The following is a 14591-nucleotide window of genomic DNA, read 5'->3' as shown; positions in this document are numbered from 1 at the left end:
TGTAGACACTCACATCATCTATTCTTGGTGATACTGCAGGCGTACACACACTCCTCAACCTGTCCGCTCCACACCCAGTGAGCACTAACTATACCTCCCTCTCTGGCAGCTTCATCCCCCTCTCTCCTGCCAAAACCCCTCTCTCCTCCCCTCTTTCCTCCTCCTCCTCCTCCTCCCTGTGCTGCAGCTGAGGTATTCCCACTGCTCTGACTATACTGCTATATGTAGATGTGGCTGGTAGAAATATACTCGGAAAACACACGTTCATTTTATCTGACAGGGTGATCTCATACATATACTGTAACATACACCACTGCATGTGTGTGTGTGTGTGTGTGTGTGTGTGTGTGTGTGTGTGTGTATAGAATTCTGCAGTTCTGCATATGCCAAGAGCTTTTAGCCTAGCCTCTTTCCCTGAGTGCACTCCTTGCTTGTGTGTGTGTGTGTGTGTGTGTGTGTGTGTGTACATACATGTGCCAGATCGTATTATACAGCAGCTACCGACCTCTCCAGTCCACATCACCCGGCTGTGCCTGATAACCTACATTTGATTTCTTCTCATGCATGCAGCAGCGCAGAGCGCCCTTTACTGGTCGCCCAGCAGCACCACAACACTGTGTTTGTGAATTTGTCTTTGAGCTAAGCTGAGGTGAAAGCAAGGGACAAATAGTCAGGTGGGATTTGTGGTGAAACAGAATAAAGGCCATTCTCACTCTCAGCCTCTCCTTTGTACTGATGAATTAATCTTTCATTAGCATCCCTTCATCATCAATCATTAACTCCTCTCTCAGCTCTGCCTGTCACCACACCACACCAGTCTGCTTCCCTCAATTGTTACCCTGACCTTCTACTGAGTGTGTGTGATGTACCATTGACTTCATTTACATTAGTGAATAGTCGATCAATTAAAGTACTTAAACCTAAACAACAAAAGCCTCAATGATTCACCACCGAGAAGACTGGTTAATACCACTCTCAGAATATTCACACTACAGAAATGCTGAAGATGATTTAGAGCATGGCATGCATTCTGAGAAAACCACCACGTGACATCTCACACACTGACGATAAATCGTGAAGACAAGCAAAGGAGGATTATTCAATATTTAAAGAAAAAAAAAAAGCAATGGTTGCCATGATGACTAACCTGCCATTGTCCCGGCCAACACCCCAGACCCGGATACTTGCGATTGGCTGAGAGTGAAGCACACTGCGGTCCATGGGGTCGACCAGGTTCAACATATTATTCTCCAGCACCAGGTACATATCCTTCCCCTGAAAACACACACACACACACACACACACACACACACACACACACACACACACACACACACACACACACACACAAATACACAAATTCTTCAGATTTCATCACAAAAAAATGCAATGCTTATTTCCTGCAGCTCAAGACATTGCAAAAAATAGTAATTTAAAGGTCAGGTGCTTTATTTTATTTGCCTAAGTACATTTGCCTGTGTGTGCATGTGTGGTGTGCAGCATGTGTGTGTATCTAAATAAATGATCAAACCTTAAAAAGACAGGGGTGGAAGATGAAAGGTTATTGAAAGAAGGATGAAGCTCTCTCTCTTTCTCTCTCTCTGTTCTGTCGCTTCACATTAAACACAACCACCGCAGAGAGAGGGAAAGACCTCATAACATTGCTCCACTTCCCTCTCTTATTCTCCCCTCCTCCCTCCATCTTGACATACATTTCAGGAGACTGTTGCCCTGACTAACTTCTGTTGCTCTTTACTTTGCTCCGCCCTTACCTTTTAATTAATCTTCCTGGCTTTCTACAAACACTCCTCCTCTCCTAAAAAAACTTGTCATCCTTTATTTTACGGCCAAAACAATACACATGAACACACACACACACACACACACACACACACCTCTCCCCAGATGCCGACAGTGTCTCGGATGTCATTCTTGCAGTAGGACAGCTGTCGGATGCAGTTGTTAACAGCAACACTGCTCTTTCCAGGAGCCAAGTCCTCCTCAGCCATTTCCACCCATCCCAGAGAGCGCACTGCAAAACACTGGAGGACACACCAAGTCATGCTACTGTTACATATACAGTACAGAACTTACAGACATATCACAACTTATTGCACACTGACCAGCAGGTTTTTGTTTTAGGCTTTAATAAGGGTTAATGGTCATTTTTTTTGCCCATTTTTTTCGACATTGGTCAACGAAGTGTGTGCCCAATCTATCTCCATCTTCTTTGTCCAATTTCGTTTCTAGCTGGTGTTTACTTTGTCCTCATACACAGATCTTCATTTGTGATCTTGTCTGGCCAATAGATTTTTAGAATTCTTCTCATGCATCCGTTTATGAAGGTTTGTACTTTGCTGGTTGTGGAATTTGTTGTTCTCCAGGTCTCGGCTCCATAGAACAGGACTGATTTTCGTTTGTGTTGAAGATTATTATTATTTTTTTTTTTTAAATAAGAATCTTCCCGACTTTAACACTATTGTGTTTAAAACTTGGGATTTCGAACTGGCAGGATTCTGAGGGTAGAGCTAAACAATTTGAACTCCACAAAGATGAAAACCTAGATAAACAGATACAGACAACAGAGCATTTTGGTAGATTAAAAGAGACTAAGAGAGGAGAGTCTGTTCTCATCAAGTATTCATTTAAATTCAGCAGTCCAACCAGAAAGTACTTTGCAGATGCAGAGTGCAGAGATCCATGATGAAAGAGGTCAAAGAGGGAAAGACAGACAGCAAATAAAGGGAGTGACTATCACACCAACCAGTGGCATCATGGTTTGTTGTGGGGAAATGTGTTCACGTGTGGATCAAATGCTCATATCAAACTGATTGAAATATCCATGCACATATACATGCATGAAGTACGTTTGTCTTGTGTGAGTAGTAGTAGGACATCTACCTACTGTACTGTTCTTTTTGAAAACACAAACACACAGATGTTGAGTATTACACAGCAGGACATACAGTAGCATCATGTCATCCGTGTGGGGATGTTTATACTACTGACTTAAAGCTAAGCGGAGCTGATGAGTGTGCGGCTCACTTATTCACCCTCTCACACACACAGGCAATATAGAAGGATTAACACACGTGTGCAGATATGCACACACACACACACACAGTAAGTCCCACAGTGCCGCTCTCTCTGTTGTTAGGAGTCTGGTGAAAGTTGTGTCACAGTTCCAGACCAGCAGGTGGTAGCAGCTACATGTCACACAATGTGTGTCTTTATAAGGAGTTGTAGGTTTTTATACTAACATTTTATTGGCCCCTCTGTGTGTACTACAGTTATCTGGTCAGTTTTCTAGACTTTGATAGATAGAAATTGTTGTTGAGTGAGATCTTGTTTGTATTTAACTTCTTTATTTGGTAGAAAAGGGACCGTTCCGATCTTGATACTGCAGTGGGCCATTTGCTGGAAGTGTGTGTCAGAGTGTGTTATGGACCAGATGCCCTGACTGTAGGTCTGTGTTTGTGTCTGGTATTCATCACAATGTCACTGTTGCTAAGGATTGTGTCTATTTGCAAGACAAACACGCAGAGGGAAACAGACACTAGACTATCGTCTATTCATCAAGCTGAATGTTGACTTTAAACTCTAATCTGCGTTTCTTTTGATCTACTCAGCTATCTGTCAGAACCTTTATAAGAATTTCAACCTCTTCCTCAGTTTGTGACAGAATGAAATGACTCTGTATCAGATCAGATAAATAATTAATTTATTTTTCTGTTTAATTAGTTGGATTCTAATTTAATTTAACCTTGTGCTGACATTTGCTGGTATCAGCCAAATGGGCATGGCATTCTAATGACTAATATGTATTATTGATTATATCCCTTATTAAAAACTTTAAATGTCTCATTTGAATTTCAGCTTTGAATGTTCCTTTGTAATTAATGCACCAATGTGCAGCATTGAACTGTAGTTCTCAGTCTCACCACTTGGAGGGAGTCTTGTTTAGATATCTCTTCACTCAGATGAAAGCACAGAGGCCACTGTACAACAGTAGTTACAGGAACGTAGTTATAGGAACAGTCCACTTCTAAACAGTTCTACTAACTACTCTCCCCCAAAACCGGTTTTTCCATTTGCATTCGCACTGGCCAAGTGGCCATAGGAACCGGTAGGAGGGGTAAGGGAGTGACGCAAGCACGGCAACGGTCTCTATAGCGTCGTCACTTGACATTAGTGCCACATACAACAACAAACCAGCATGGAGGAGGCCATCGGAATGTTCCTGTTGTGCCTTGCCGGGATCCTGAACGGAGTTCGAACAGTGGTGTTTAAATACTGGGGCTGAACACAGAAAATGAAGGCTCCAGCGTAATATGATCCTAATTAATATGATGGAAGAAGATAGAAGAGCAGAGCGCAACAGGCAAATGAAACGACGGGTAACCTTAACTAGCATTAACAATTAGCTGGTTGAATGCGTGATGTTTGTCTTATGAGTTAGCATACGTAGGCGAATTGCAACAGACAGTGAAGAATATGTACTGTTTGTGTTTCAGACATTGCTAGGTCTCTAAGGGTTCCTATGTGGAAAAGGGAAAAGGAAAAAGACCCTGCCCTGAAGTAGGAGCTGAAAGAGTTACAGGAACTGCAGTCAGAGGAACTTAATAATCCCCAAATTGGTCCGGTCAGAACACGAGAAAAAAAGGGTTCTAGGAACTGCAAAAATCCCTCCGGTCGGAAAGGGACTATAAACACCACCGGTAAACAACCAGGCTTAGGAAATCAACAGACTAAAACATACAAGGACAATAATTTCAAGGCAAAAAGCTATGTGTGCTGGAAATATGGATTATATTCTACAGTGTTTAAAAGTAAGATTTTATATTCATAAATATAAGCAATTTTTTGCAAAAGATAACAATCCATAAATACAGGTTTTCTGCCAGCCACTCTAGCATATCTATAGTTTTTTACTGTTTAAATAAAGGCAACACAAAGCGGTCACAATGCAAAAGGCTGCTTGTCTGACACAAAACAAGTCTAAAATGAACTTTTATCTAGCATTTAGAAATGTAAAATGTACTGTACAGATACATTACAGTTAGCTGCAAGAACAATGTGAATTATGACTTAATCTGCCTTGTGTCTTAAACCACAGATTACAAAGATAGACATGCATTATGCAGGCGTTGCACTGAGGTCAAGTTTAAGAAAAGGATCCTTACCTTTGTTGCTGGGTCACCATTGACATTGCCAGACTCCTCTTCTTCCACTGTTGGACGGTTCCTAAAAAAAGTTTATATAATGTAGGATGTAGTTATACGATTAGCGGTGTGTTAATATTACCATTGTAACCATTAGCTGCTTTATAAATATGGTTCCTGTCCTGTGTGTGAAAGCTACAGGCAGTCATTACACTAATACAGAACATGGAGCCATTTCCTGAGTAGAAAAACTAACATCCGGCTTTGTCTGACTAACTCCAACTCAAACACTGATTAAATACAAGATTAAAGAAACTGACTAGACAAAACTAAGGGAGAGATAGACAGAGAGCAGTTGAGTAGCACAGAGACACAGAGAGAAACAGAGAGCAACATATGTTTGATAACTTATTGCAACTCTGGTGGCTTGCAAAGGTTCATGCACAGAGATAGTTTGATTTTTGTATCTGCTTGTATGTTTCTGTCGGGTATTTCACCTTAGCTTGAGTGAGGCGTAGCGAAGCGTAGCACCCTCAAACTCCTTCAGACTGGGGTCAGGGTTCACTGTGGCAGCTTGCAGATCCTGTTGCACACAGGTGACATCATCAGAGTGTACAAAATGACACCAAAATAAAACCCACATCTTTGGCCAAAAGGCATCCACCTTAAAGCCTCTTTCACACATGTAACCCGTAGTACTGTCTGCTAAAATGGTCTGGGTTTGGCAGTTTTGTCATTCGCACACAGGTCTCCTATATGAAGTAATAGTATATGTAAAGTATATAAGTATATAGTATATGAAAAGTCTGATCCCACAGGACATGACCCCTCCAGAGAGATAAGAGCCTGGCCATATATATATATGCCAGCATGCATCCAACTGTGGGCGGAATGGCCTTGCTGGATGGAGAAATGGCATTGGTGTGTTATGTGTAATGGGGCATGCTGCATCAAGGAAAGAAAGTTAACATATAGCATGTACACACACACACACACACACACACACACACACACACACACACGTGTGTGCACCCACATTCAGATCTGTGCCAGCAGGAAGGAAAGATGACAACATTTTAGCCACATAAGTAAAGAAAGAAACAACCTTTTGAGTGTGTTGCTGCAGCCATATAACACAGATGTTTTACATATCAGGCGTGACAAAATGCCGTGGTTGGTGCAGATACATATATGTTGAAGCATCAGCCACACATGCTTTTGCGCAGGCGGTGAATTTCTAGCACATATTGCATAATGGCACACACTCAAACAGTGTGTGAGGTCAGACCAAGAAAAAGGCTCATTGACGTTGAGTGCATTATACTTGCCTTCCACACTTCACTATCAATCTTTCCGCCAAAAACACTCCACACCTGTTTCTACATACAGCGTTAAAACACAAACACACACGTACACACAAAGTGGTAGGGCAAAGATTGGGGTCAAAGGTAGAAGGGGAGCAAGGGAAGAAGGACAGAAGAAGGCTGTTAGCTAACTAGTTCACCCCACGCCACGTGCCTGTTGCAATAAGGAGCGACCCAGCAAAACATTTCTTAAATGAAAAGCTGTCAATCAAAATGTTTTCTCAAATGTTTCTTGCTCCTATTGAACAGTCACCTCGCTACTGAGAATCTATTGATTCTTGATTAGTAGAATATAAACAATACAGGACATAGAGTACAGTCATTTGGAAAGTGACACTGTTTTCTGGATGATGGATCTGAAAGGAATCTGACGTTCAGCCTTAATTTTGACAACAAATTCCAATCCAGTTATAGTTAAGTGCAACTATAACCAACATTTAAAAAAAAAAAAAAAGCAACTAAAAAGAAGTACCAGTAAAGACAAAATATCTAAATATATCAAAAGTCAATAATTAAAAAAATACAAGAATACAATAGTATGTCAATTTTAAGTTTTAAAGATAAACATGTAATGGGACTTAGTTTGACGTTATAAACGTATAGCACTTTAGCCTCAGTGTTTGGTATGTTGCACACAATATTATTACACAAAAAACTGCCTTTGTCCATGAATGCAAACAAAATATTGTGAGGTTATAAGTCTTTTATTGTCTCCTGTGTGCGCTGGAGTACCAAGCCAAACCAAATGAAAACATGTCACTGTCCAAATACTTACTGACTGCACTGTATGTGATACAAGTAGATATACATATATACAGTAATATACACACATACAGATGCTGTAGGTATCATTTTTGTCTATCTGTGACACACACACACACACACACACGCACAGAAAGATATTAAGCACAACTTTTGGCTATTGAGCCAAAAGAGAACCAGAAGGGTGGTTGGTAACAGAATAGAAAGGAACAGAACGAGAGAAAGTTAGTTAAGTATCCTACCTTGTCCTCATCTTCAAGATGCTGAGAGAGACACTCTGGATCAGGCATCCCCTGTAGAGATGTAGAACGAGGCTAAGGAGAGAAAGTGACATCCACCGTGTTAGTCTGTTGGATATTTTGGCTCTTGTGCCACTGGCTAATAGTTGAGTAGGTCAGGTCAGTCACTCCAGATAGATGTGCCAGAATCTCATTCTGGCACATCTATTTGTCAACATCAGTCCATTCTCACTAGATCAATATTTTATCTACACCATGCTCCTGTCTGTTAATCTTCTTTCCTCTCTCCGCATCCTTCCATCATTCTGCATGATTGACTGATTGATTGACTTAGTGTTCTTGTATTCCTGTATTCTGCAGCTAGACTGCAGTATTGATGGTCCTTTCTTTTTACCCAGGCTGTCTTGTTGCATATTTCTGCCAATCTTCCACTAATCTCAATCAGGACTACAGAAAAACAGATCAGACAGATACATTGCCCTGTCTAAAATCACCATATGGAGGCTTAAACTGAATTCTTACAACATTCTTACGCAGACGGTACAAAGAGGCAGAAAAAAACTTTTGTTGGTTACTCACAAAGTAGCAACTGTTGACAAATCCACATGTGGTGAGGGTGGGCTCGTGAGTGGGGAGAGGCTCCACTGAGCTGTCAGAGGTTGTGCTGCCCGAACGAGTCGACCCCCTAAAGAAGACCTCTGCCTGGCACAACTACACACACACACACACACACACACACACACACACACACACACACACACACACACACACACACACGAAGGTTTGAGTTACTGTAGGACTGTTTCATTAGACCACATTAGTTTGATCAAGGTGTAGGCCTACTTAATAAGATGGCAACGAAGTGTACAATATCCACACAGCCACTCTAATAAGTGTAAAATATCCACGTCTACAATTTTATTGATTTATGCTCATCAGATGCTTCAAATAAACATTTTCATTTTTAAATGCGTGGTAATTCCAATTGTAATAATGCTGATCATAATGACTAACAGTTCTAAAAACACAACCTAGACTAATAATGAGGATTTCATTTTCAAATTTATTGCATCGCAGTCATATGACAATCTTAGTTTTTCATATTTGCCTATTATACGGCATACGTAAGTTTGACTTAATTATTATTGTGTTAATTTAAATCTGTGACTTCATTATTTTCTCATTGTTCCTCCTCACCCCTATACATGGATGGATTGTCCTCAGACTGTACTCCAACAACATTTTGAGCCCGAGCGCTGCCATAGCGACTTTTTGCCATCACTTAAAACCATCTTGGGCGATCACAGTTACACAGAACGATTGCAGATGTAATTGACAATTACAGCAAAAACAAAAGGCAAAATTTATGTCAGACCTAAAATGTGCATGTGTGTCAGTGTGTTGTTCTGTCTCTCACCTCGTGGTCAGGAGTGGGTGAGGGGCTGAGTGAGCCCAGGGAGTGTTTACGTTGTGTGGAGACTGTGTGGTCGCCCAGGGCCTTGGACTCTGTCTGTCCAGGGGCTGCTGGGCGAGTGGCAGGCCTCTCCCACTGGGTGGTGCCTGTAGGAATGTGCCAGTAGTAGATCCCGGCCATGTCCGTGATCTTCTTCCATCCCGGAGGCAGGTCAGGGTCTGTTTGGAATGACTGCTCACTCCAGATATCTGGTGAAAAAAAACAGGGAAAAGTGTGAATTGATTAAAATGGCAGACCTCTTATATACTTTACTTACAAATGCATGAATAAACACACCTTTATGACTGCACACAGACATACAATGTAGTTGTTTTCTTACATATTATCAAATTGGCCTCTGTTAAATGAAGTTAATCCTCCAAGACTCATATACTGAATGATATCACCAGCTGACTGGGATTACCAGCATCTGCTGCAGCTGTCATGTGACAAGCCGTGTCTTTCATCAGACAACAACTGAGTAAAATCTGTTAAGTGCTGTTGTTGTATTTGTGCCACATACAGTACCTACATTTTTAAATGAAACATATCACACAGGCAAAAAACAACTCCCAAATATACACAAAAACACACAGGCACTAGCATTCCTCTCACATGTAGAACAGTTCAACAGACGTCAGATGCTCAATGAGTTAGCCCGAAGCAGAATTTTAATATTTTTGGATTTATTCAACACAACAAAAATGAGGATTTATTATTATTCTCTGGCGCTCGCAACTGTATTAGCTTCTTTTCTGAACCCACTGTCAAAATGCTCTCTCATTTTTATGAGTGTATGATCAATTATGGGTTCTTTAATTTATTGTTTAAATTAGCTCATTAGCTTCCAATAATTCAGCCTCACCTCTGAATTTGACTCCAACTCTTCTTTTTCTGTACATTATAAAGTTAATATTGCCAGTGATTGCATGGCTTCTGACAAAGTGAAGCTTAACTGTGGGTGTGTGAAATGCTCACCCAATGTTTGTTTTCATATCTACTTACTATATACATGTGGAATCAACTACTGACTTTATACACAAAACGTTACATAACTCTGTGTACAACTAAATTAAGTGGAAGGTGTAACAGACAGAATTATAACTGCAATGCTTAGAAGCACCACAAGGTGGTACCTTCCTTTGTTACTATGGTGATGTACTACATAGTGAAGACGTGCGGCTGCTGTCTTCTCTCCTCAGACACAAATCAATAGAGATTTCACTAATGAGTTGTATGGTACAGGTTATGTTATATGTATACTGCTCATGTATGATAAGTAAATATAGTGCCGTGGAGACCTGGCATTGTATGGTTGATGTTGTAGAATAAAGTATCAGTGAAGAATCTCCGTTCAGTTGTCTGTTGACTCTTGAGCTAACCAGCGAACTGCTAGCTCTCCCTACTAGCTACACTATTCATGTTACAAAGGACAAGGAAAATGAATCTTAAAATACCTGCACAAACTATAAGCTGTGGCCTAAAAGGCACACAGCACTTATTGTAATTAAAAAAACAGAAAAACACGAACAGATGATTAATTTAGACGTACTGGCTCAGTATTTATGGTTTTACGTAACATTTAAAAACTTCCCTTCCCTAGCAGAACACAACAGCATATAGAGCAGACAGTGATTGAATGTCAGGGAAATACAGCATTTACCTTGAAAACACACAGATTACTTATATCACTGTTTCTTCTCTTACTCTTGTACTGTCATGTCATCTGCAGGATGCAATTTCCTGGCAGTCAAGCCGGCAAAAGCACACACACACAGAACTATTGATGCCATTTTTGTGTGTGAAGTTGATGTAGTGGCATAGGTAGTAAAGATGATACAAAACTGCATTAGGTGGTGTAGCAACTCATAAAAGTGATATAAGCTCTGAGGGACTGATCACTTGGTGCTCTGTGTGTGTGTGTGTGTGTGTGTGTGTGTGTGTGTGTGTGTGTGTGTGTGTGTTTCGTGTACTTGTGTGATTGCACAAAGAGTTCTCGAACTGCTGACCATGCTGATGAAACACAGCCCATGGGCCTGTCGCCACGACAGCAGGCCATATGTCATCATGCCGACTGGGTCGGTCCAGATTGAGTTGGATTTCAAACACACACAGACACACACACAGTTATTAAGGCTTTGGTTTATTCAATGGAAAATAAATTACTCAAAAAGCTTGGCAAAATGCACACACACATTCTTGGCAAAAGCAGACATCCCTTGGGGTTTAAGACTGTGCATTAGAGCAAGAAGCTGTGAAGCAGTGCCTTCTGGGAGTTGGGAGATGTCTTTTATGAGCAAAAATGGGTCAGAGCAAATCATACTACAGAGTCTCTGAAGAATATGAAGAGTGAGAGAGAAGATGGGGATTCAGGGGATGGGTGTCAGTATGAGATCTATTGGATGTGGATCAAAGCAGAGAGAGAGAGAGAGAGAGAGAGAGAGAGAGAGAGAGAGAGAGAGAGAGAGAGAGAGACTGGTGATATATCATGGCTTAAAGTTAGCAGTGTCACCATCTGCAAGCACCATGGCAAGTGTGGAATTAGAAGGAAAAGCTTAAGCATGCTAACGCTGCACCTATGCAGCTCATGGAAATGTGCCACAGCGGAGCTACGTAGCAGTTAGCCTATAATAGCCTCAGTTAGCATGCAGCTCCATGCCAGAGCAGAGATGAGCAGAGGGGGAGGGGAGAACAGTGAGCTTCTGGAGCAAAACACACACACGTTCTCTCTGTCAAACAACACACACACACACACGCACACACACACACACACACACCATGACCAGACTGATGCACGCATTCACCCACAAATACAGCATGCACAGACCACAGACTCCTGTAGTCGATAATTAGAGAATGATAGCATTACAGAGACAAACTTCATCCCTGTGTTGCAAGAGACATGCACATACATACACATGCTTGTATACACACACACACCAAACACACACACCAAACTCTAACCCCCACACTGTTGTTTCCAGCCGACTTCCAACCGATACACCTACCCTCGTAATTGACAATCACAATGGCCAGCATGTAGTCTTTCCCCAGCATCATAGTTAGCTATCTGCCTCTCATACAGCAAAGCCCAGTACTGTAACCAAACGAAGAACCCCAGACAGCGTAGAAAGAGAGCGAGAGAGCGAGAGAGAGAGAGAGAGAGAGAGAGAGAGAGAGAGAGAGAGAGAGGGACACTGCAAGAGAGGGGAGGCAGAAAGGCAGGGAGAACATGATGTAGAAAGGGAGGCAGAGAAGAGAAGGAGAAAGAGAGAGATTGAGTGCTAAAGATGAAGGTTGTGTATCCCCTGCAGCTGAGCTCTGTTTGCTGTTGTTGTCTTTCCTTCCTCTATCTGGAGCATCAACAACATCAACAGCTCAAATAAGCCTGCCCTCCCTTCCCTGCCCTAAGACAAACATATACACAGGCATGTGTTATCAAATGTCTATGTTCATCACTTTCCCCCATTTTTCCACCTTGCCTTTAGCCTCTCTTGGTTGTCCTGGCAACCCCCAAATCATCTTTCATTCAGTATCATATCCAGTGGAGGTGCAAGGAGGAGCAGCAGAGTGGAAGGGAGACAGAGTAGGGTTGATGAAGGGAGAAAAAAAAACAGCTATGAGGAGGACCCTGATATACTTAGGGTGGGAAGATTGTTGAGTAAGTGGGTGACAGACTCAACATCTGAAAACACTGAGTACAGTCCAGCAACATGTGAGATTCAAAGGGCTTGCCATACACTTATACACATTCAACTGATGTTTCCTTGCAAGTGTTACAATGCATGTTGTTGTGTGAGAATGCAAAATACCTCTTTAAATGACCTTCCTCAACTCAGCGTGTGTGTGTGTGTGTGTGTGTGTGTGTGTGGCTTCTCTGTGTGAAAGCAGTGTCGTATTGGCCCTCTAAATCCGCAATATCCACAGAGGAATCTGACACACACCTGGGAAAACAATACGGCTTTGTCAATATGAGAGAGCGAGAGAGGCAGACAGGAGGGCACAGCAGTATGGGTGACTATGTGTTATCGATATTGATAAATTCAACATGAATGATGCCAGAATCATGATTAGGACAATACATCTAAACTAGTCTCATTCACGTCTCTATCCCATGAGAGAATTATGACTTTGGAATGACATTTTAGACAAAGACGAGCAAGAGGAAATAAGGACAAAAGAACACATGGAAAGTAAATTCTGGACAAGCTGCTCAGAATCATATTTGCAGAGAAATGTAATGCAAAGATGCTCAGAGCCTTAGATTCAAAAGGGACAGTGAGTCATCAGAGAGCTAGAAGAGAAGCATTCTGGGAGAAAAAAGCAGCGTTTGAGAGCATTGAGAGGATGGTTTACAGCTTGGCTACAGCTCAGAGGTCGGGGGCTGCTGCTCCAGAGGAGATGGATGGGTTTAATGCTGCGTTCCATTTAGTTGGAAGTTGGAAGTCCGAACTGGAAATGACGTCACACCCGAGTTGACCGCAGGGGGTTTCTAGCCATGTTATTCATTGATAGATGATAGCTGATTTAATAAGACACAAATAAGACGGATCTGCTAAAAACAGTGTATTCATACAGCTTTCACTACCGTTAATGCTCGTAGCAGCCATGTTGGATCGTGATGTCGGGGTTGGTGAGGTTTCCCCAACTTTCCGAGAAGAGAAATCCGACTTCAAGGGGCGTTCCAGTTGGTATTTCTGACTAGGATCTTGGAAATTCCGACTTCCCAGTTCAACTGGAACACACCACCAATTAAACTGAACATCCAGATTTTTACATAACGCTGACAAAGAAATACAATGACTTAAACAGACCTTCTGCAGAGGTAGGCAGGAGATGATGACTCAGAGGAATTAACTTAACTTTAGTTACAAAATGCACAAAAGTTCTGCCTTACTGTATGTACTGTAAAATCAAACGGTAGAAAAAAATATATAAGTATATTCATTCTCAATGCAAGGTAATGACACTATAACTAATTTATAAATTAAGTATAGATTAATTACAATTATTTTATTAAGTTAAAGCACATTTGTGTTCTCAGAAAAGATAGAACAGATGCCTAACGGATAGATGATCAAAAGCAGCTATTTTGACATAGGGACAGTTTTTCAAACAAAGAGAAAAGAGGGAGATAATGGCAGATTTTGTATTAAGTCATGACTATCCTGCAAGCCATTCTCACACACACACACACACACACATATGCACAGGAAACAGCATGAAACAGGACGCAGCTGATCTAGCCTGCTAATCCCCCCTGAGGTTACAAGGGCACTTCCCTTTACTGGAGGCTGGAGTGTTTGTTAGTCCATTCCAGCAATGTCTGAGTTCGAAATACACACATACACATACTAGGTCACCAAAATGGAAACGTGTCATCAGCAGAAAGGACAGTGAAACCACTACACAGGAGGAAAAAAAAAAACACCACACACACACACACACACACACACACACACACACACAGTGCGTGGCACTATCTTTGTGGGGACCCGTCATTGACATAATGCATTCCCTAGCCCCTTACCCTAACCTTAACCATCACAACTAAATGCCTAACCTTAACCCTTACCCTCACCCTAACCATAACCTAATTCTAACCCTAATC

The 14591-nt window shown here is 41.6% G+C and overlaps 1 protein-coding gene across 13 annotated transcripts in view; it reads right to left on the bottom strand.

Annotated features, from left to right (window-relative positions):
- Positions 1 to 14591, bottom strand: part of apbb2b (amyloid beta (A4) precursor protein-binding, family B, member 2b) — a 49563-nt gene that overhangs the window by 9071 nt on the left and 25901 nt on the right. For 10 of the 13 annotated variants that reach the window (XM_031285717.2, XM_031285721.2, XM_031285719.2 and 7 more), the window contains 8 exons: positions 8945 to 9189; positions 8107 to 8238; positions 7531 to 7602; positions 6491 to 6541; positions 5660 to 5745; positions 5184 to 5244; positions 1896 to 2042; positions 1148 to 1275 (listed from right to left, as the gene is read on the bottom strand). In XM_031285717.2, coding sequence (XP_031141577.1) covers positions 1148 to 1275; positions 1896 to 2042; positions 5184 to 5244; positions 5660 to 5745; positions 6491 to 6541; positions 7531 to 7602; positions 8107 to 8238; positions 8945 to 9189 — 922 coding nt within the window. Of the gene's footprint in view, positions 1 to 1147; positions 1276 to 1895; positions 2043 to 5183; positions 5245 to 5659; positions 5746 to 6490; positions 6542 to 7530; positions 7603 to 8106; positions 8239 to 8944; positions 9190 to 11988; positions 12645 to 14591 lie in introns of those variants that run through there. The other 3 variants (XM_031285727.2, XM_031285720.2, XM_031285726.2) reach the window with 3 other exon arrangements.

The sequence above is a fragment of the Sander lucioperca genome, chromosome 4, assembly GCF_008315115.2.
Source record: "Sander lucioperca isolate FBNREF2018 chromosome 4, SLUC_FBN_1.2, whole genome shotgun sequence".
In the NCBI taxonomy this organism is placed as follows: domain Eukaryota; kingdom Metazoa; phylum Chordata; class Actinopteri; order Perciformes; family Percidae; genus Sander; species Sander lucioperca.
The sequence above is the reverse complement of the archived record's forward strand: the minus strand, read 5'-3'. Positions and strand labels throughout refer to the sequence as shown.